The sequence below is a fragment of the Merops nubicus genome, unplaced genomic scaffold (genome assembly GCF_000691845.1).
Source record: "Merops nubicus isolate BGI_N331 unplaced genomic scaffold, ASM69184v1 scaffold2989, whole genome shotgun sequence".
NCBI classification, from domain to species: Eukaryota; Metazoa; Chordata; class Aves; order Coraciiformes; family Meropidae; genus Merops; species Merops nubicus.
In genome coordinates this window covers 252-23,446 of record NW_008628838.1, presented here as the reverse complement: position 1 = coordinate 23,446, position 23,195 = coordinate 252, and the positions used below count along the sequence as shown (strand labels likewise).

The following is a 23,195-nucleotide window of genomic DNA, read 5'->3' as shown; positions in this document are numbered from 1 at the left end:
CTTTTTCTTACAGCTCCAGTGGCTCCACAAACAGGGAGCTGTAAAGCTGAGGATACCCTCCCCATGTGCCTCCCCCCCTGGGGGAGCAGGTACCAGCCCTGCTCTGCTCAGTTCTACACCTTCAGCTTTGCTCCTGTGGCTTCTTCCAGCTGCAGCACTACAGCCAGAACGCAGTGAGGAGGATGGCACAGGCTGCTGGCACCAGCTCCTGCTACAACTCATCCAGTCCATCCCTCAGACTGCAAACCCCCAGACTCTGCAGCACTTGGCACTGCCCGGGGAGTTGTCCTTCATGGCAGCAGGAGCAGCTTTTAGCATCTGTTCTGCACAGGCTGGTGCCATCTAGGTTCCTCTGGCAGCAGGACGTGCCACTGAGACCTGCAGTGCCCTCTCCTGAGGCCAGGCCACCTGCAGGAACTGGGATCTGGAGGCTGCAACCACGTTGTGGTTCAAGGGTCAGAGGGGCTGTTTGTGGTGGTGTTTCTTGGCAGACTCTCAGCAGACAGTTGGGGCATGGCGTGTCTGGCAATCACCCCCCTGCCCTGCCTCAGTTCTTGAGGCAGTGATCCCTCTCTCTCTGCAAAACACCCCGTTTCTCCTCACCCCCTTACCTCTCCAGCCTACTGTCAGGCCCCTAGGGGCTGAGCTTTCTAGCTTGTGTGGCCAGGAGGGGCTCCAACACTGCACCCACCCGTCCCTCTGAGCCCCCGGGGCTGCTCAGCTCAGCCTCCTCTCCTCACACACAACAGGCTGGGTTTCTTTTTTTCCCTCCTGGTTGTCACCCAGGTCGGTTCAGCTGGAGGAGTGTGTGAGGCAGCCGGGCAGAGGCCACCTTCCTGCCCCCAAGGCAGGAGGAGGAGGTGGCACTTAGTGTTTCAGGCTCATGGAAAGCTCAGATGCCACTAGGAGGGAGAAGAGGCCAGTAAAGGAGGCAGCCAGAGCCCTCAGCTCCACTACAGCAGAGGGAGTGCTGCATTTTTGGGATGCCTCAAGGCCATAAACACCCATTACTCAGCTGATTTAGTTTTGAAAATCTGATAACCTCCACAAGCTTCAAGCCTCTGATAGTGGCCAATGGTCAAATTCCCAGGGAAAAAAACCCCAGAGGCCTGGAAGAGCTTGTCCTGCCTTGCAAAGTGTAGCCTGGCTCCAAGCACACGCTGAGGCATGGCAAAGGAGAAGCTCTCCTGGGGGTGCTGGGGACAGGGGTCCACCTGCCCTGCTGCTGGGGACACAGCCCTTCCTTGCTGGGGCAGGCTGCTTCTTACTCTTGGAGCCTGAGGATTTTTGGGAGATAAACAAAGAGCAGCACAGACACAGTCACGCTGGTGTTTCAGCATAACTGTGCTTTGTTATTCTGCTGCTGGGGACACAGCCCTTCCTTCCTTCATACTCTTGGAGCCTGAGGATTTGCAGGAGCCAAATGAAGAGCAGCACACAGTCCCTGTCACGCTGGTATTTCAGCATTGTTATTTTTAGATAAGAGAATTAAAGACTTTGCTTTTACTTTTGAAGTCAGAGTGAGGCATCTCTCACAAAGAAACACAGGGCTAAGTCCTGGTCTTGGGGTTATCTCGTGGTCAGATGCTAACCAGGCACTTCCCTGAGTCTGGCTCTGCACATTCCTCCCAGCAGCCACCACTATTTACAAACCAGCTCCATGAGAAGTGATTTATTTGATCTGATGGATGTCCCACCAGCATTAGCATATGCTGACAGCAGATGAAGTCTTGGTAGAAGACAAAAGCCAAAGAAGGGAGATTCACTCTTAAATCTCTCCAGCATTAGAAAAAATGTGTGGTAAAACTTGTTTCTAAGTATAAACTGATGAGAAGAGTTTGACTCAAATCTGTGGCTGGGATGCTGTTGACTTGCACCAAGTTCACACTGAGTTCAGTGGGCTAAACCAGCACACAAATTCATGTTTTTCAGTGTCCAGAAGTTACCAGTACATCAACTTTTACTGTTTTCACCTTTCAGAGCTGCTTGAGAAATCCCCATCCTTGTTCTGTATTTAAACTTACTTGCAAATAAGAAAGTGAGGGTTTTCCCTGAAGAAACTCTCTTAGAACTGAACAAAAAATAAAACCCAGTAGAGTTCTTTATTTTAAAATTGCATAAACCCACAGGAATACTCCATGAAAAAGTCAGCAATAAGTTCACTCCCTGTAATTGCAGGAAAAAAAGTGGTGACCATTTAAAACTGCACACTTGCTCCAAAGTAAACACACCTACTTTAGGAATGAAGAGAGAAATAACCAAGAGGTCCATCCACCACAAGGGAGTGTGAGTGCTGCTCCACTCCATGCAATGGCCCATCAAGATGCACCCTGGTTCCTACTTTTTATGCTGGTTTTGACTCAACTTTTACATCCTTAGCAAGTAAAATCAAACACCCTGAAAGGATTTATAGTCACAGGCAAAACATGTCAGTGGAAAACAACTCTGCAGCTGCAGGAAAGCTCAAGGAGAGATGGAGACAAGCAGAAAGCTCTGCAGGCACACAGGGTTTGCAGTAGCAGATGACCAGCTTGCTGATTTTATACTGTGTGAGATAAACCTAATCTAAAATACTTTCATCTACTCTGAGAAAACATGAGGGGCATGACAGTTTTTCCTTTATAAAATTCACTTTAAAATGTTTCAACTGCATATAAATATCTACAGGTGCATATATACATAGTGCCAAACAGGGAAGTGCTGTCTTCTGCCTTATTAATGTTTTTTTCTCCCCATGAAGTTGGAAAGTAACCTGAACTGCTGCAGATTTAAAGGGAGCTTTCCTGTCTTGTCAGAGCTTAGGAAAGCTGCTCTTTAAGGCACTACACAGGCCACTTGAGCTCTGGTGTTGGGACCAGAAGCTCTCACACATCAGGCAGCATTTCTTTGCCTGGATCTGAGTTCACAGAATTAAAACGACTTAATTGCACTTGTAAATCAGATCCTGCAGATGTCTAAGGGCCATAAACTTGGCTAGCAAAGCCACTGGCTGAATCTATGGCTCTAAAGCTAAGGTAAACTTTGGCTGGTTCTCATACATTAATAAAAGGACCAGTTAGGAGCCAATGAAAGATTTGTAACATGCAGATGCTTATGTGTCCATGGCAGCCTAGACCCACACCAAGTAAAGGAATTTTTACAGTGAGGTACCCAAAAAATTGCACTTCTTGGCTTTTGTGCTCCTTGCTCTCTTTAAACCCTGTGCTGATAGGAAGTATTGATTGCTGAAGGTACAAATGCTGATAACCCAGAGTTATGACATCCCACCAGATCAACACGCTGAGGATGTACTGGCTCTGGTAGCCTGGGCTTGTCAGGAAGGAGATTTTTCTCAGAATTCACTGAGGTGCACAGCTCTGCAGCTCACAGGCAGCTGCCCTGGCCTACAGGGTAACAGACAGCAAACAAGCACTGAGAAACTGATGCCCCTAAGGGGGGGACTGCAGCAGCTACACCACACAGCAGCTCAAAACCCCAACTTATGCCTTGCACGCTACTCTCCATCACCAGACTTTGCACTTTTTTTCTGCTTTCCCATCATTAGGCATTGCTGTGGTTATGTGGTATTATTACCCTAACTGAATAATAAAAAGCAATTACAAAAAATAGTAAACAAAAAGTATTTCCCACATCTTTCCACTTCAAAAGGCATCGCTGCCTGTGTTAAGTAATAAACAGCAGGTTTTCTTACTAGCTTCCTGGTCCTAATCCTTATTTATACAAACTGCTGCAAGCGAGTCCATGTCATTCTGGAAGCTCCAGAAACTTCATGTCTGAGGAGGAAGCCTGAGGCAGGGACAGAAGGCTGCTGGGCACTGCCAGCCCTGCCAGGGCCCAGCCTAGGAGCGGCTGTACTGCACCGAGCTGTACTGGGTGACCCTGGAAGACTTGCTGAGCGTGGTGCTGGCAGGAGGTGGCCCTTCCAAGCTGGATGCAGCCTGGTTAAGCAGGGAGTCTGTGATCAGCAAGTGCTCTTCTCTTCCCGGGCGGGGAGCTGCTGCCAGCTCAGCTCTGCTCTGCACCCCCGAGGCGTTGGCCACCACGCTGTGCCCCTCTGCCAGAGAGGGGAAGCTGAGCGAGCTCTGCTCTGCAGCAGGAACAAGCACCCTCTCCCTCTCCCTCACCACCACGTAGTGGGAGTCTGGGAGATCCTGAACCCTCAGGGCTCCTGGCCCAGCCCCCTCTGACTTCACCATCCTCTCCGTCACCACCACGTTACTTCCAGCTGGCAAAGTGGGGACTTCCACCACAGCCTGCAAGCTCGACGCGGGGGCCAGCACTCTCTCTGTCACCACCACGTTCTCCTTAAACTGAGGGTCTAGAAAGGCAGCAGTGGGGCGGGCAGGAGCCCCTGCAGAATAGGATGTTTCTGTCAGGGTGAAGCTGGTCTCTGCGTGGGCTGCGGGCAGGGGCCGGGCGCTGCGCTGCCCAGAGCGTGACATGGAGGCCGTTTCCGTAACCACCTCCTTGGACAGGGTGTCTTCTCCTGCACCACCCCCCAGGTGCACTGGCAGGTTGGGTTGGAAGTGGCTGCCCGAGGCAAAGGCTTGTTCAGAGCTGGAAGGGTTTTGCTGATCCAAGAACCGCAGCTTTGCGTCACTAAAACCGAAACCTGACTCACTGCGGGAGCTCCCTTCTTTCATGTTGATGGGTCTGCCCAGGCATATCTCTGCCAGAGTCTTAAATTTGTCTCCTAAATCATCGAGGAAGTGGTCATCAAGATCACCTTCAATAAAGCTGCAGCAGCCGACGGAGCCGTGAGGGGAGCCTGACTCCCCTTGGGAATACACCAGGAGACAGTCGTTGGCGGCTTGGGCTTCGTCTTCCTCGGCAAAAGAGACAGCTTTCTGCAGGCAAAACAAAAACAGCCAACCTGTCAGCTCCACAATTAATGGTTATCATCAGGAATACTTGGTCAAAAAGTGTAAAATAAGAAAATTTAACCAAATCCACAGAAACCACAAACCGAGCGAGGGCAATCCCATGAAGTGCTTTTTGTTTCCTTTGAAGTTAGTCTGGACTTGACAGTACACTCGATGAGAACTAAAACCTGAGATGAAATTGAAAACCTTGGGTACTTGTGAGACTGTTCCATCTTCACAAAGAGACTGTTTGTATTTTGGTTCAGTGAATGAACTGCACTTCTAACTAGGTGTTTGTGAGGGAGTTCCAAAACTATGCCCAAGAGCATTCTAACTTTTAAACATCCATTTAACGTGCACATGCTGACACATCACCATCTGCCACGGCCCTTTGCACCAGCACAGCCTGCACAATCACACTCAGGCAGCCCAGTAACAAACCAACCAAGAAGTTAAGAAGCTTGGTAGGTATGGGGATGTAGTCCAGCATGAGTGTAGGCCACTTTGCAACCAGGAGGGCTTAAGAGCTCTGACCACAGTGCTTCCAGGGCCAGCTCAGTCTGAAAGCAATGGAGTACACTAAAATAAATACCTGTGTACATGCTTGCAACAGCTCCAGTTTGGGAGTGAGCACAGCCAAATCCTCTGGGCTTGCTGAACCAGCTTTACCTAACACTGTTGCTGGCTTGTGCTCAGAACCACTTTTCTGCCACATCTGAAGTCCTAGAGTGTGTATTAACTCAGGCACCTGGGGGATGTGGTGTGTAACCAGACCCAAACCAACTCTGTGTCTTTACCTGTGTTGGATCCTAGAAGCAGGGACGTTACCCGAGGCCCATCTACAAAAACCAGCATGCATCTGAAACTCTGTGGTTTGGTTACTTGTCTGTTTTGGGGTCGTGTGTTCTTCTGATGAATGGCCCTTCACCCAGGTTGCTGGGCAAAGAAAGAAGTCCAGCACCACTTGCTTCATCAGCTACTTTGAAAACGCAGACCCACCCAAGACATCTATAGCTTATCTTCCAAAAACCTGCTCCACGGTGAAGTTTGCAGTGTGACTCATGATGAGTCACAGGTACCTCCCTACAGGCCAGTGTAATATGCTTAAGTCCCTGAGAATTACATCCCAGAGTCTTTCTCACAGCTTCTTCCTAGGTGAGGGTCTCCTTGATCATTGCTGAATATTCTGTATCCCATCCCCAGGTACCTCTCTCCTGAGCAGGGTCTCATTGTGGCAGATGTTGTAACCACCCAGTGCTACAAGACAGAGTGCTGTCATGCTTTAAGTCCCACGTGTAAGCCCAACCCAAAAATCCTTTAACTCCCCCAACTCCACATGCATGCAACACTGGCCATTGCATCAGGACTGTTTATATACACATATCTACCCATCTGTGTTTGTAGTACCATGACCAGCATTTCACAACTCTAAGTGTAAATAATAAGATCCTGTTATTTTTGGGTCATATGCTTACGTCACTGAAGTAGTCTCTTAAAAACTCTTCATTCATGGCTCCTGCTGCTCCCATCACGACTCCTCCTCCAGCCACCACGGTCTTGCCTTCTGCACCTGCCATGCCTTCAGCTCCTCCAGCTGCCACGGCTCCATACTCAGCACCAGAAAGGAGATGTCTTTGCTCTTCCCATCCTTCCTTGGTGACAGTGTTGAGATGCTGTCTGACCTGAGAAGCAGAGCAGCCTCCTCCTGATGCAGTTTCCTCTCCACTCATTGCTCCTGCTGCTCCGCTGGCCGCTCCTGTGGCGCTCCCCAGCACAGTGGGTGGGATGAAGTTTAGCACTGGCTACATAAAGAACACAGATTAGGATGGGACATGAAAGCTGTGCTGGCTAGCACACAGAACTCACCAAACCAGCAGCTGGGCTGGGTGGGACCTGGGAGGGTGCAGTTTTACAACTTGTTTGAATTTGCACTTATACGTGTGGCTGCAAAGAGTAAAAGAACTTCTGAAATACCTTTCCACAACTGTGTTCCCAAGGAGGATCATAGGAATGTTTCTCTAGATCCTTGTCTTCTTGAATCTCAAAGGCTTGGGAGTGAAAGTGGGGGAAAAAAAACCCCAAACACCCAAAAAAAGGCTTGCAAACTGCAGGGAGCTCAGCTGTTCCAAGAAAGACAGTGCCCAGCTTTCCTCAGACACAAAGGGAGGGAGTGTGCACCGCTCACTGCCTCTGTGGTGCTTCCCTCTTAATTGGCTTTTAACAAGAACTTGGTGTAAGTATTCACCCTAAATCAAAAGTCATTTACCTTACCTCTGTTTCTTTGTTATTGTGCAAAACCCTGCCAGTGTCATGGCCTTTTTTTTTTTTAAAACTGGGTTTTTGTGGAACAAGAAAGGGCAAAGCTGTCTTGGCACACACTGCTCTCCCTCTGCAGATTTGCACTTTTTTCTGCCTTTTTGTTAAAATTAAGAACTTCCTCTGTTTAAGAAACCAGATACTCGGGGAAATAATTTAAAATGCAACCTGAAACTTTAAATTGCTGAGAAGCTAAGCTTTACAGCCCATTGTTTCACTGCCTTCCTGTGCTCACAAAGGGGTGCAGAACATTCCAGGCTTGCAAATGCAAACGCTTCACTCTTTTCAGCACCATGCTTTTCCCACACTCCTACCTTCTGCTGAGATACCATCAAAGTTTGCTTCATTGCTTTCCCTTGACTCTGGGATTGAAACACTACGGGCTGCTTTTTTCTAGAGCTGCTGGTGGAATTCACCTTCCACACATCCTTCACCGAGCCTCACGGGGTTTGTGTTAATTAATGTCCATGTGTGGTTAAAGCTGCTGTACAGCTTCAAAACGCCAGCCTGCAACAGGGAAGAGGCACCCAGTGAAAATGCAAGGGAAATGCCCCTGGGGGTACCTTCTCCTGGGGAGCTGCTCCCTCGCTGTTCCACTGGCGCAGCACGGCTTCGCTCTGGTCGGGGATCGCCGCGAAGCCCTTCGGCCCCGCCCCGCAGGGGCACAGCAGCAGCAGCAGTGGAATCACTGCAGGGGACAGAAGGTTGCCAGTAAACCTCTGGTTAGCAGGGTGGAAGTGTGGTAGCTGCTAGTAAAGTTCAGCCAGCTCTCATACTGACATGTATTTCATGAGCTAGGGATCAGTATGGGGGTTGATGAGCTACTCGGCGGAGGTTCCCAAATGTTGAAGGTATCTCCTAGGAAGACATGCCAGGCTGGCTTCCCACAGGACACTGACAACCTGTCATGGCCTCAGTCCTGCACGTGACCACTCAGGCTTGTAGCAGTACTTCTACCAGAGATCTCATACACCAAATCCAAGCCCTAAGTATCACTGTGTAACCTCACCAGAGATCTCATATACCAAATCCAAGCCCTAAGTACCACTGTGTAATCACAGCATTCCTCACTCCTCCTTTTACTACCAGAGAGTGGCTTGGTGTCATGTAAATTCCACCTCACCACTCCTAGGACGTGTCTAGAGCATTGCCTGGGGAACTCAGAACAATCCAGTTTCAGGAGCTGAGCCTATTCACATGGCATGAACTTTGTTTAGCCACAGTTAGATTGCTACCAGTAGAAGCAATAAAGTATTGCCAGTTTTACTGCAGCACTAGTACTCAGGGCCATAACCTGGCTACAAGTATTATTCTCTTACTTTTGAGCTTCTACTTTGTCTCAAAGAGCAATGTCACACGTTGCTCAGAGCAAGGCACCAGGTCTGGGCCTGCAGTGAGGCAGAAGAGAGTGGAGAGAGCACTGTGGTTTGAGTGGGAAGAGTTAGGATTCACACAAGGAGATGTGGGAACAACAAAAGGATTCCTCACTGCTTCCTCACCTGTTATTTACAGCATCACAAACAAATATTAAAACTGTAGCTATGAATTTTGAAATGCACAGCTTGAAGTCCTTTGAGGGTAAAACACTGATGTTACCCAAATGAGTTGGGGATTTGCCACGACTTCACAAAGACTAGGAGCTTACACTGAATATATCAAGATGATAAAACCTGAGAGGTGACCTGTTCCTTCTCTGATGCCTTGTGGACCATATTGACAGTGCTTCTGAAATAATATGAATCAGTTACTTACACAGCAAAAGTAAAAATGCCAAGACAATGAGTGCAACTGCTCCTGGTCCCAGGCCCACGGACTTGCCAGCAGTAACTTTCTCTTTGCAGACGCCGTTGTCGGCGCAGTTGCAAACAGTCAGTTGCAGAGACTGTGCCTGGGCACAGCTGAATCCTTGGAAATCCTTTATTAGGATGGGAACTTCAGCTCTGCCCGGCTTCAGGTTTTGTGGTGCCAGCTGTATGCTGGTGCCTGAGGCAGGAGATGGGGGTTAAATAAAAGAAATGAGTGGAGAGAAAGCTGACACTCGTAAACCAAGGGAAATAAAACCTTCACAGCCTCCCAACAAGCCCTCTCCAGTTAAATCCAACTCTGCCTACGTAGCATCAAACCTCCACACCTTCTAGATGGCTAAAGGCTGAATTCACAAAAAACCCACCCAGCTTCAGCCTTGAGGAGGTTAGTCTGTTGTATGCCACAGGCAGAGAGCAGGAAGCTGTGCTTTTACAGCCATTAGAGAAGGGAGCAGAACACAAGTGATGTGTCTGACTCCATATATATGGTTTTTGTTTTTGGTCTGGCTCAGCCAAACTGTCAGTCTGACTGGAATTAAGAAATTACAACACTAAGACTCCAAACAATTGGAAGTATTTAAAAACACATTTCCTTACCATTTCTGGATGCAATTATCCATTTTTCTGCCATCCCTTCTGGCTCATCAATGACAGTGAAGCTGAAGGGATCACTGTTTGGATAACCATCCAAATCATTAGCTGTAACATTAATTAATTTTGCATCTGAACACACAGTCTGCACAGGGTTCACAATAATTGGGCAGTTATCATTCTCATCTTGAACTTGAATAACGACTGTGCCAGTGGCTGTTTTCTTAGGAACATCTAGATGTCAAAAGATGAAACAATAAATTGATTTGAAAAGTGCAAAAATTTAATCTTAAAATAAAATAAAAAAAAAACCCAACAACTTATTTCCAAAACACAAACACTACTGCAATAAATTCAAAGAACAGCTAGTTATGGGAGCAGCATTTCATTCCTAGTATTAAAGACACTGACAAAGTTCTTCTGAAGGGAACTTATTTTTTAAGTCAAAATAGTGAAACAAGTAATGCACATTTCCTCTTTATGGTTACACAATAACATGCAGGTTAGAAAAGGATTTTGATCAGATACACAAGAAGTTCAGGGAGTCTCTCTTGCCTCACATTCAAAAAAACTTAGGACTCTGGTCTGTTCAGTAGCATACTGAGATACTGGCAACTTCCACCTTGGGAAGGAATGTTGCTATCAGACTTAGTCTTTGAAAAACTTAGTGGAAGTTCACCTTCATCTAGTCAAATAAGAGAAATGGGCACCTCAGGAGCCCATTCCAAATTTCATCCCATTTCAATGGGGTGCTCATCTCTCCTACAAATACAGATCCCATGGAAGACTGCACAAGGTGCTGAACTTTTAGGCAGCTAAAGGTAGGGATGTTAAACCAACTATAGCTGTAGAGAGGCAGACTAAGCCCTAAACAAACCAATTAGTGTGAAAATAAAACCCTCTCAACTCACCAGTAGTTACACCCAATATGGTGATAGTGTAGGTACCATTCACTACGTGAGGCGATTCGTAGTCGAGTTTTTTGGCAAGTCTAATTTCACCTGTGACTGAGTCTATTGTGATCCAGTTTGCTGCATCTCTTCCTTTCATGTATCTGATTAAAATTGCACATCAGGAGGGACACATTTATAACGAGGAAAACAACCATCAGCAGAAAAAGCAGCTTCACAGTATGTTTATTTTTTGCTTAATGCAGAGACCAAATCCCTGGGTCTGAAGTCTGAGGCTTCTGCCACTGGAATTACTTTCAACTATAAACCTAAGATTATAAATCCTACCTGGGATGCTGAAACCTGCTTTTCCCTTTAGAGCCAGAATTTAGGTGTAGAGGCATTATGAAATGTAAACTCAGAGAGTGGGACAGGAGCAGGAGAGGGAGCTGTGCTGCTGGATGCAGTCCTCTTCTCCTCCACCCCTGGTCCCAGCAAAAGCTGAGCAGCAGCTGTACCACAGGTGTGGGGGAGAGAGGCCCACTCCTGGGCTGCACAGTTTGGAAAAGCCACACTGGTGATTCAACATTTTAGCTGGAAAGCCACAGTTCTGTCCAATTGTTAGATTTATATAAAGTCTAAATCTGCATATTCCCTCCTAATGTTTCTGCAGACCATAAAGATGAGTAGATCTCTAGAAAGTAGACAGGCACAGTAAATAGCATTCAACCACAGACAACTTCAGCACAAACACTCATCACATCCAACAAAACAAGGAGGATTTTCATGTCAGCTATTTTCTGCACAACAGAATACTGAAGATGATGATAATGATCTTGGTTTAGGTGTCAATTATGCATAGTAGAAAATTACTGCCTCTGAAGTTATTTCAGTTCAAGATACACTTTTTTCCAGAGATGCTATTTCTGACATAGTTAGGACTGTTATAAAAAAGATTCTTACATAATCTTCTCTGCTATTTTCCCAGTGTCTTCATCAAGGGCTTGATACTGTCCAATAACTTGTTTTATCTGATATTTCTCACTTGCTTCAATAATTTTTGTGCCACCAGGGAACACGGGACCCTCCCGCACGTTAATCACATTAATTTTGATTGGAATTGTTTGTGCCTTGTAACTATGTTTAATTGACTTGTGGAACTCTGCTTTGTTTGTTACAACAATGCCCAAGTTTAGGCTTTGCATCTTTTCATAATCCAGTTCCTAGAGGAAAAATAATAGAGGAAAAAAAATCACTCAGGATTTGACAGAATCTCATATTTAAGACTATATATAATACAGTGTCATATTTAAGAATATATAATTCACATATTTAATATTCAAGTAATACTATTTAATATTATAACATCCTTTAAATAACAATTACGCTAAACTGCAAAGAACTGTTGGTTAATATCTATATTAAACAGTACCTATATTAAAGATTAGAAAAAGAAAGATTACTCTCATTTTTATGGATGGCACCATAGATATGTCCTTATATTAATGAATTTCAACTAATTTAATAGAGAAACAATGACTCCTACCTATCTGTTCTGTATTTTACTTTCAGGGGATCACTGTTCAGTATTACTTGGCTCCTGCAGTTTTATTTTTTAAACAGATTTACTTCATAAAGCTTATGAATTTTTTGTTTATCAGTTTTCAGATAAGGAAAGCAGAGCAGAAAATAAACAGGTACTTAGGGTACTATGCTTCTTCAGTTCTTGTGGACCAAAAGGGACTGATGTTAATAAAATGTCAATGTATGAAAAATATTTTCATAATTTCAATTTATGGAAATTCATAAATTAGTCCAAAGCCTATGGCTCATGGAATAGGTGTTGCCTGCAATGTTATCTGTGGCCATGGGAAATAAAGAAATTTAAGATAAGACCACCAAAGAGAGCAAAAATATGGGAAAATTTACAGCACATGTGTTAGCACTGTTGCCCAACAACAGGGAAAGTTCTGGGACTTCTGTCCCACTAGATACATTTGAGATCATACAGAATGTAAATAGTAAAGCTGGACAAAATTATTATTTTGCACAGAATTATTGAATATACTAAAGGAGGAGTGTCCACCACATATGTTTATAGTTTATATACTGACTGAATAGAAACTATTTCTATGTCAACTTAAAGAGAGTAAATTCATATTTGAAGAAGACTCTAAAGAACATACTAACCTTCACAACAGTCAAAACTCCTTCATTTGTCTTGGCATCTGTTACTATACGAAAAAAGCCACCTTCATTACCAGAAACAAATGAAAAGTTTGCCAGCCAGTTGTCAGAAAACTCTTCATCTTTGTCAAACACTTTTATTCGCATGATTTCCACGTTTGCTCTGTTTTCTTCAATGCTTCCTTCAAACTGCAATCAAAAACCACCATTCTTTAAAAAGTCACGATTTACCTCATTACACCAATGCAAGAAGTTTGTACAACCTCATATTATGCAATGGGATAATAGGAGCTGTAGCAATGTGCCAAATATTGTGATAAATGTACTCACTGTACGACTTTCAACCACAGGGAGATTGTCGTTGACATCCAGGATCTTGATTTCTAAAGAGCATGTTGCAGCATTCCCACCTACTTCACCACCACGGTCTTTTGCTTCCACCACCAAAGAATAGCTACTTTGTGTCTGTTGTGATAAGAAAAAAGTGTTTAAACCAGGCTAAATTTTTTTTTTCCTTTGCTGTATTATCTCTATTACATTTTGGTAAGCCCTCTCGTGGCCAATTATAACTCCTCTCTAGCTAGTAATAAAACTCACACACAATTACCTCAATAGGCTTTGCTAGAGTAGAGATGAGGCTTTGAGAAGGATTTGGGATTTTTGCATCTCCCTCACAAAGAGTTAGACTGTATTTGCATGGCAAATGAACAGAAAGTCAGTGGTCATGAGCAGGGACAGGACCAGTGACATCTGCACGTCAGCACAGAGGCAGAGGCAGAGATGCTGCCCTCATCTGCAGAGAGCTAACATCCAGATCACCATCTGCTGGCCAGTGACAGCTTATGCAGGCACAGGTAAAGCTGCTGGTGATACCTGGCTTTCAACAGTTTCACAGCAGCACCAGTCCCAACTCTTTGCACCCTGATGTGCATAGCAAGCTACAAAAATGCAGCTGCACTCAGCAGCTTTGCAGGTGTCATCTGCCTTGGCTTTGCCACACGCCTTCCAGCAGAAAGAAGTGACCTCTCATTTCATGTACCTGCTGCCCTGGCTGCATGGGAGGGGCAGAACCCAAGAGCCACCAGGCAGGTGGTGTGCTAGAGAGGGGACTGGTGGAATACAACCTTGATCCCAGCATCCCCCCACCCCAATCCCTGAAAAACATGCATCAAGCAGACAAGGCTTCAGCCTCCAGAGTGGTGGAGAAAGGTGAGGAGGGTCAGCTTTGCATTCCAGCAGGCAGGGATGAAGATGACACAGTGGGCATCAGAATACTGCTTTTAACAGATAAAAGATGCAAGGTTTTTTTTTTATTTTACCTCTCTGTCAAGGTTTATTTTTGCTACTCGAACCTCTCCACTATCCTTATTCATACTGAATGCAGCACTGGGGCTTTGGGAAACAATCCTGAAAGCAATTTTGGAATTGAGGTTATTTGGTTCATCTGCATCCGTTGCATTTATTCTCATTACAATTGTACCTGTAGAAAGCAAACAAAATACATTATTTGTTCACACTGCCATGCACTATTTTTACTGTAATGTCAAAGATAATAGCATGCTGTCAGAGGCACTGCAGTTCTTCTGATGCTCTTGCCTTTTTAACTGAATAAATAGAGCTGAAGCATTCCTAAAATCCAAACAGTACCTGCTAAAAGTATATCCTCTAGCAAACAAAAAGATTGTACCCACACATCTGTAACTTGTAGAATTCAATGCACCAGAATTGAACAACAAGTTGAATTCTCTCAAAGGCTCTGACAGAAATCTGTAGGTATCATGCAGAGAAGAAAGAAAAGGTTTTGAACAACAAGCTACATTTCCCTCACACGTTCTTCTAAAGGGAGCATCACTAACTCCTCTGTCTCAGTGTTATTAAAACAATTGCTCTGTACTGATGCCCTTCAACAGCTTTACAGCTTTATTCCCATGGTGCACACCCCTAGAAATCATGGCACAGAGTTTTGTCCTCTGGAAAAGGGTGCATCTCAGTGTCCAGTGCCTGCATTTGAGGGTTACCTGAAATTCAGGCAAGCAGCAATTACCATATGCCTACTGCTGACCTGAAAGAGAGCTGAGGGAACTCAATAGTTCAGTTATTTAAGTGGATGGTCAAGAATTTGTTTCTTCAGATGATCATGACATTGAAATGGACACAATGTCAGGTATTTATTAGGTTGTTTTATTCCAGTTTATCTTCTGAAGAATAACCTGTTTTCTTAGGTCTACTGACATCCATAGGAAAAGTGCCATTAACTCTTCTTTGAGGGTTAGGTCACAGCCATATGCACTTAACAAGGTAACTCTCCAGCCAACACAAAGCTGGGCTCTTCATGAGCATGGCAAAGTGAAGTCCCTCCCAAGCAGGCTGGGATTGCTAGGTCAGAAGGCAGACTATTTCCCTTGAAGGATTCTGGTTCCTGGATTTGTGGTAGCTTTGACACCAAACCAAAGGTACTGCAAGAGGAAGTGCTGTTCTGTTGCCTTGTGGTGGGTACTTCCCCTAAATCCCAGCACACAGCTCAGCCCTGAATAAAAACTCACATTTACACCTGGATAACCTGGCCTACACAAGCCAGAGAACTTGTTATTGCAGATATGCTGCTGCAGAAACACTTGTGCCCTTGCATGTGCTGGAAAAAGCCAAATGAAAAAAACAGTTCTAAAAAGCAAGTTACCTGTTTCACTTAATTCTTCAACTGAACCAACAAAAACTTCATGTGAAAACACTGGAAAATTGTCATTTATATCCACAATTTTAATTGGGAGGTCTATTGGCTCTTCCAGTTTTGCTCCATTCTTATCTAGTGCATAACCTCTAAGCTGAAGTAATACAGACAGAAATAAGAAAATCCAATGAGTGACTGTAATATATATAAATACAGGTACAAAATAGGACTATATATTACATATAACAAAATCTAAGCATTATATAAGCTTATATACACACAAAAATATCCAGAAACTGTAGAACTAATTGAAGTAAACACATTTGACCAAAATATAAAATGGACAGTTATAATGAAAAGGTTACAAGTCAACTTACAAGTAGCATTGGAGTCTTTTCTCTGTCAACCCTTCCTGTTATGTTCAAATCTCCAGTCTTCCCATTGATAACAAATAATCCATAAGGGGGTTCTGTTACTCCTTGACCAGATATAGTGTAAGTCACCACTACCCCTGAATCTTCAAGATCAGAATGTATCTAGAAGGAATATAACATATTAAATAGCATTGGATAAATAAAACCCATATTTAAAAAGGCAACAAAAATATTTTTCCTATTTTTGTAATGAACAAATGTAAATATTAAATGCATTTCCCTGCACTCCTTGGAGTGTGGAGATGTTGAGGTGAATGCAGGAAGAGCTGCATGTTCTGTTTGAGTATCTGGTGCAGGAGATGAGGAACATGATGGGCAGTAGAACAGTTAGGAACCATGGAATGGAGAGGTCTGTGGGAGAAGAAAATTTGGACTGCTTGGACAGAGAGTGGGATAGGATACAAGTACAAGGAAAGGCTGGAAAAATCACTGTTTTTTGAGTGAAAAAACTCAAAGATATTGCACTCCCAAAAGTTTTATGAAAACTAGTGGCAGGGAAATGATGAGACTGAACCCAGTCAGGCTGCAAGAGTAACTCATCTGCTGAAGGAAGGAAACAGGAGATGTGCCAATCTTTCATTGACACTGAACAGTCCTTGAAAATTAAAGATGAGTTTAGGGCAGCCACACCCTTATTTCACATTTTCATCTCTCTTTTTACATGTATTCTGTATTTCTCTCTTTTCCAGGCTTACTCTAGCAATGGGATTCTTATGAGAGTTGTCCTCCTCCTCCCTTATGAAAGCTGGAGGCACTGTCCATTCCCTCTTCTGCCTGATGAGGCTGTTGGGATGAGACAAGATGCCACTCCTGCCATTTCCATTATAAATCTGTGGGAAAAAAAAAACAAGGTTGAATGTCAGCATTACTTTTAGCCATTTCAGATGAATGCTTTATTGCTGCTGTAGCCCAGACTTCTGCACAGTTTTGCTCTTTCAATAGCTGGTCACTTCAAAATCACAGAGGAGTTTAAGCCCCACTCTAAGAGCTATAAGCTCCTCTCAGGTTTGAAGAGGAAAACTTGAGGTCTTCTCAAGACAGAATTAGGTAAGAAAGGCTTTAAATACATGAGCAAATTCCCAAGACCAGGGGTTGGTGAAAAAAGTGCTTGTCCCTACTGTGTCTGCTGACTTCTGGATTAACATCTGGAAATGTTTCTAATTCACATCTTCTATAAAACAGTACTGGATTTCATTTACAGAGAGTTAAAAGAAGATACCTACAAACAGTGTTCTAGGGGAAGTTTCTCAAAGTTGAATGCCATTCAGTTTGATGGAGGTAGGAATCTATTCACTTACATGTCAGCTTTCATTTCATTATTCATTGCACAGATTTCACATTTCAGAAAATAGCAAAACTCATGACTTTTATGAACTGAAATATGGCATGTCTTTGACATAGGAATCTATTCACTTACATGTCAGCTTCCATTTCATTATTCAACACACAGATTTCATGTTTCAGAAAATGGCAAAACTTGTGACTTTTATGAACTGAAATAGGGCATGTCTTTGACACTTTGCTCAGAGAACCCTTCTTCAGGCACTGATAAAGAAAAGCAGGTTTCCCTTATTTCCTACCATCACATGGAGTCCATTTCCATAATTCAGACAGACCTGCAATGGAAATTATGATAATAACAATTAATTCTGTGACACTTTAGCAGTATTCAAACTTAACTGACATGACATCCCTCATAAGAACAGCCAAGCCCTAAGAAGGCATCTGACCTCCATCAATTAATATTTATTATTTACCCATAATAGCTTCTGAAAAATTCACCCATAATCATTCACATTGCAAACATGCACTATAATTAGGTAGTTAAGTTTACCACTTTTCTCCAATCAGGAAACAGATAATAAGCAATTAATCTTTCTTTTTCAACAATAAACTCAGACTTTACAGTCATTTTAACCAACTATTTATTTTTTAGTGCTGAAGAATGCTTCACTATTCCAAAACGATGGGCATTTGCCATGGATTGAAGCACGTGTTGGTTGCCAGCAGCACCCTGAGGAAGCTCCCTCTTCTGGGGAGAACATGGACTGGACAGGCTGTGGTGGGTTACCAACCACATCAGAGAAGAAAACAGGTTAAATAACATTTAAAAAGCAAGGGCTAGTCAAAACATCTGCTGAAGCTTAACTGACAGAAGCAGCTTCCCTGTTTAGCATCTTGCTGGGAGCATAAATGGCATCCATCCATCCATTCACCCCTTACTTAAGGCAGAGACACGTGCACCCCAGCCAGCAAACCATGCTTGCTCTGCCAAAACCTGACATGCCAACACTCAGTATTGATCTGCCTACCTCTTTGTGCATGAAGACAGCTACATGTGCCCCTAAACACCTGGTTATGTGCCTCATCCTAGCTGGAAGGAGCTGGAGCCTCAGCCAAGCTGTCACAGACCATGTGTTTATCATGGGATGGGAGAGGCTGAAAAGGACCTCTGGCCACCACCAAGTCCAACTTCCCTGCTAAAGCAAGGTCACCTAGAGCAGGCTGCCCAGGATGGCACCAAGGTGGGTTTTCACAGTTTTCAGAAGAGGAGACTCCACCACCTCTCTGGGCAGCCAGTTGCAGTGCTCCATCACCCTCACAGTGAAGAAGCTTTTCCTCATATTTAGGTGGAACTTCCTGCGTTCCTGTTAGTGTCTGTTGCCCGTTATCCTATCACAAGGTACCTCAGAAAAGAGTTTGGGCCCATCCTCACCCTGCGTTCCTGTTAGTGTCTGTTGCCCTATCACAGGGTACCTCTGAAAAGAGTTTGGGCCCATCCTCATCCTCTTGACATCCATCCTTTAGAAATTCATAAGCACTGATAAGATCCCCTCCCATTCTTCTCCAGGCTCAACAGCCCCACAACCATGATCTGCAAACAACAAACCCCTCAAACCATGCAAAACTGCAGGCACTGGGAAACTGCAGCAACAAGGAAGAGGTTATTCCAACAGCTGAGCCAAACAAATGCAGCTTTTGAGCTTTGTATTTTGTATCTTAGGTCTTTTATATCTATACATACACTAATGCCTAAGGCAAAGCATGCACAGAAGTGTTTTCCTACTGAAATAAATCAAGGAGGAGTACTTTCTATTCTCTGGTTTCTAGACTGATGACTGGGTTCTCCCTATTCATCCCTCTGATTCAGCCTCAATCACTGTATCGATGACAGCTCTTCTTTTCCCCTGGAGATTAAAAGATTAAAGTTATCTCTTTCCCACACAAGGCAGCAATGCCACTGCTCAGAGGGTTGAGCAATGCAGCAGGCCACTGTTTCAACTTGCACAAGAAAACTGCTTTTCAAATGCCAGTTTTTCCAGGTTATATATTCTCAAGACAAAAATCAGAGAGCAATATGTTCCCTAATGAATGTCCATTGTGAGGGCTACAGGATTGTACACCTTAGACCAAGCTGTTTTCATGAATACTCTTAATCTTATTTTATTAGTTATACAGACTTTCGAGATGTATTTTTATGATTAATGAGATTGTAGCAGCAAGAGTGACAAGAGGATTTTGGTTATAGTCAAGGTTCTCCAAGAGAAGCTGCAACTCATTTGGAAGGTGAATAGTTGTCAAGATGTCATCCTGACCCTTCTTGTTTGCTCTTACTGGTGAGCTCAAGGGGCAAGTGTTTCCCTTTCAATATTAAACAGGTCAAGAGGCACAAGGTGAGAAGCTTCCTTGTATTTGAAACCTGAGAACCACAGCATGAATAAAAGTGTCTGCAGGTCAAGAACAAGCAGGTCTTCCACTGAGATGCATATCAAGTGGAGAAAATCCCATTAATCATTATAAACAGACTTTATTAAGATCATTAAAAGTCACTTTGCAAATGCTGCAAAGCTGCATCAAAACATTGTTTCATTCCTGAAACAGTAAAACATACTTTTGCTTTTGTGCTTTTCAACCTGTAATCCACAGGCAATCTCATAAAAGACTTTAAGACAGCAATAAAAAGTGTTTAAGAATGGTAATTTTATTTATGAGATACATAAATACAATTGGAGCCAATACACTTTTATTGAATATTTTTAAAGGATCCAAAATCTTTAAAAAAGGGAAAAGCACTTTCCAATGACATTTTTTTTCAAGAAAAAGTGAAATATCACAAATCCAACAGGTGTGAAGCTCTGGATTTTCCTTCTTTTGGTATCCTAGAGCTGCCTTCTATTAAACAGCTTAAAAAAAGTAAAGTCCTGTCTGCCATTTGATGTGAATCACAGCCCTGGCACAAAAAATAGACATCTGCTGATCAAATCTCTTGATGACAGAGCTGAGCAGGCACTGTCAGAAGACAGCTGGATGGTTACAGAAATTGAGGTGGAAAACCTGAGGCCTGAAGTAATAGAAATGGAATGAAAAACTATGGGAAAGCAGCAGGAGTAGGCAAGAGGGCAGGGGAAAGGAGGGATTGCTGTGTATAGGGAGTGCAAGGCTGCTCTTGCCCAAATTCATCCTCATGTGTCCTTTAGTCACTTCCTGACTGTACATCTTGAACACACAGCTTATTTTTACAATGTAAAGATGAAGTAAGCAAGAAGGTATGTGACTGTACACAATGAAACAGTAAGTCCTAGAAATGTGGTCTTTCACATACCCAGAGATCTGGATCTCACACCTCCTGTGAGTCAGTCTGGTGTTGATGGGCAAGTGAAGATCTCCCACCTTTAGAGAAGCAGGCTGAAGGGACCACACAAGGTTATCTACTAGTCCATCTCCTGGCCCTGGGGCAGGATGAACTACTCTAGATGCTGCCTGACAAGGGTTTAACCTGTTCTTATAAAGGAGGGGTGGAGGTCCCAGGGCCTCACTAGCCAACCTGAGGTGGTGCCTAGCTAACCTTACAGATGCAGAGGTCTATTTTTACCTTGATTTTATTATCCTGACTTTTAGCTCTTTTCAAGCTGATTATACAGCTGTTAGGAGAGATTCAGTTTCAGAATTGGGCAGATGGATGCATCTCCCAACACAGTTTTACCCAGGAGGGATTAGATTCACACACTCTGGAGATTTGCTCCAAAAGCAAGAGTTTGATCCAACCAAATAAGTGCAACTCTGTGTCCACTGCATCTCTATTTACCATTACAGAAACTCAAGACACCTACATTGAGATGTCTTAACCTCAAACCAAATCTGCCCCTTTGCCACGCTGATAATGCTCTCACTGAACAGTGTAATTCCATTTCCTCCACAATTACTCTTCCCATATCTGAAAACTTTACGTGTATCTTACCCACTTCCTTTTCCCAGTTCTTTAATTTCACTTGAAGAATCATAAAATAAGATTTTCCTGAATTTATTTATTTTTTTTTTTGCTTCCCTTTAGTCTCTCCTGAGGATTCACTTTACTCTGAAATCTGGTGTTCAAAATAATACACCACTTCAGCTCAACAGGATATATAAAATACCAGCTCTTATTTCTCACCTGATATCATAGCTCACCATAGTGCTGCTTTTTTCTCCTCCACTCTTTTTGGAACAAAATGAAGTTAATGAATCAATGCACAGATGCTTGTAAACATTTTTGCCACGTTTCAACATGTTATTGGCAATAGAAGCTAGGCTGCTCTGAATTATCTCACCTTTGCTCTTTCTAAAACTAAAGCAGCATGTTGTTCTGGGGGTTTTCTGTATTTTGGGTTTGTTTTGTTGTCCTTGGTGTTTTTTTAAAAAGAAAAAATTAACTTCTTTCTATGAATTTTGAAAAATAATTGCTACTGGCTCTGACACTGCAATAGTGATTTAATGTGTTCTGGAGTGAATTTCATCATACCCAGCTTGTCTTAGCATTCCAAACATCAAGGAAGTACAATCTGAGAAAAGCTTTGCTACTCTCATAGCAAGATTCATACATCTCTGTCAATTCTTCCTTCACTCAAACAGAAGGGTTTCAAAATTTCACCTCTTGAAGATGTGATGTCCACACCCTCCAGGACTGACTGAGAAACCTCCCAGTCTAATAATCCTCGATAGCCTTGCCGGCCCGTGGCTCTGGGTGTGTGCCCTGGGCACATGCCAAGCCCCACCCTACGGGTGCACCATCGTCCAGCATGCCTGGATGTCCCTGGAAAAGGTCTGCAGGCAGGGACAGGAGGAAAGCTGCCATGAACTCTGAGTTATCCAGGAATAAAGACACAGGGATGCAGCCCGCAGGCAGGGAGAGTGCAGATGACCAAGAGACACTTCCAGGAAAAACAGGGAGAGGAAAAAAAAATTATAGTTCTCAACGCTTCTAAGGTAGATGTTTTTGGAAGACATCACTTCTAGACTGGTTTTGTTTCATAGTAATTTCTTAAGGTTTTGAAGTTATCAGTGCCATCTTTGCATGCTGTAAGAAATAAATGAGCCTAGTCTGATGCTTTCAAATAATAACTGGACTTTCCTTCACGTGAGTGGTTTTGTCTAGAAGAGGGAAGTTATCAGTGCCATCTTTGCATGCTGTAAGAAATAAATGAGCCTAGTCTGATGCTTTCAAATAACTGGACTTTCTTTCACGTGAGTGGTTTTGTCCAGAAGAGGGGGAAAAAAAACCCCAACAAATCACACTTTGAAGCAAACAAAAATGCAAACCCCAGCAGTTCCTCTCTCTCTCTCCTGATAACAACTTAAGACAGCTTTATTTGCTCTAATATTCCATCCAACAAAGCGTTTAGGCAGCAACCTGAGTTCACTCTTAGTACACTGCACCCTGCCCCAGCTCTAGCTGAGATTAAGGATGAGGAGGGCTGAGAAAAATAATTTTCCTCTTTTCTTCAGGCAAAACCAACACACCCTGAGCCAGTGCAAGCCCACCAAAACATATGACAGTGTAGTTTCAGGTGGTACAGAAAGAATGAGTGAAAACTTTTGTACAAGAGTCACTCCGTGTGTTTCCCATTGCTCTTTTGGGCAAAATGAGGATGAAACATTTCCCAACCAAAGCATAACTCTCAGCTTGCTGCAAAGAGCAGAGTTAACTACACTGAAGGGACCAGGCAACAGGTCTCCAGCTACCAAATCTGATTTTGCTGGATCTCCAGCGCAGGGAGCAAGGTTTCTTATCTACAGCACCTGCCAGCCTGACCATGCCAACAAACCGTTCTGAATCCTGCCCAGTTCCTAGGCAGCTCCCCAGCACAGACTGGGATGGCCAGGCCCTCACCCTCACCTTCTTCTGGGCCATGGCAGCCAGACTTCTGCAGGCATCCTGCCAGCCTGGAGAGGTGAGGAGCCACCAACAATGCCCCAGATACAGAGGAGAGCTTCCTGCAAGGCATCTAGAAACAGCCAGAAAGCATCAGACCAGATGAAACAAACCCGGGGTTTCAGTCTGTTAGGAAACATTCTTTGCTTTTAGCCTGGAAAAGTATTTCAAAGGATGGAAGGTCTAAAGGCTGAGCTAAAATGGGCAAGGAAGGAGAAAGCCTGAAGCATCCCTGATGGTTAAGAATTTGGTA

At 43.8% G+C, this 23,195-nt stretch overlaps 1 protein-coding gene across 1 annotated transcript; it reads right to left on the bottom strand.

Moving 5' to 3' along the window:
- Positions 1–3,839: 3,839 nt before the first annotated feature.
- Positions 3,840–22,921, bottom strand: DSG2 (desmoglein 2). Its single transcript, XM_008946773.1, has 15 exons — positions 22,907–22,921; positions 17,334–17,369; positions 16,449–16,583; positions 15,697–15,855; positions 15,329–15,473; positions 13,971–14,131; positions 12,982–13,116; positions 12,655–12,840; positions 11,428–11,687; positions 10,486–10,628; positions 9,581–9,808; positions 8,931–9,161; positions 7,742–7,866; positions 6,338–6,664; positions 3,840–4,847 (listed from the first exon to the last, which is right to left on the bottom strand). Exons 1-15 carry the CDS (start codon positions 22,919–22,921, stop codon positions 3,840–3,842), a joined length of 3,294 nt encoding a protein of 1,097 aa, XP_008945021.1.
- Positions 22,922–23,195: the final 274 nt, after the last annotated feature.

What these genes read in the sequence shown, in the direction of transcription:
- DSG2 (XM_008946773.1), bottom strand. An exon ending in CTGTGGTTGAAAGTCGTACA is followed by an intron (nt 12,841 to 12,981) that starts GTGAGTACATTT and finishes TTTTGATTGCAG; the next exon opens with TTTGAAGGAAGCATTGAAGA. An exon ending in TAAGAGACTACTTCAGTGAC is followed by an intron (nt 4,848 to 6,337) that starts GTAAGCATATGA and finishes TTTTGCCTGCAG; the next exon opens with AAAGCTGTCTCTTTTGCCGA.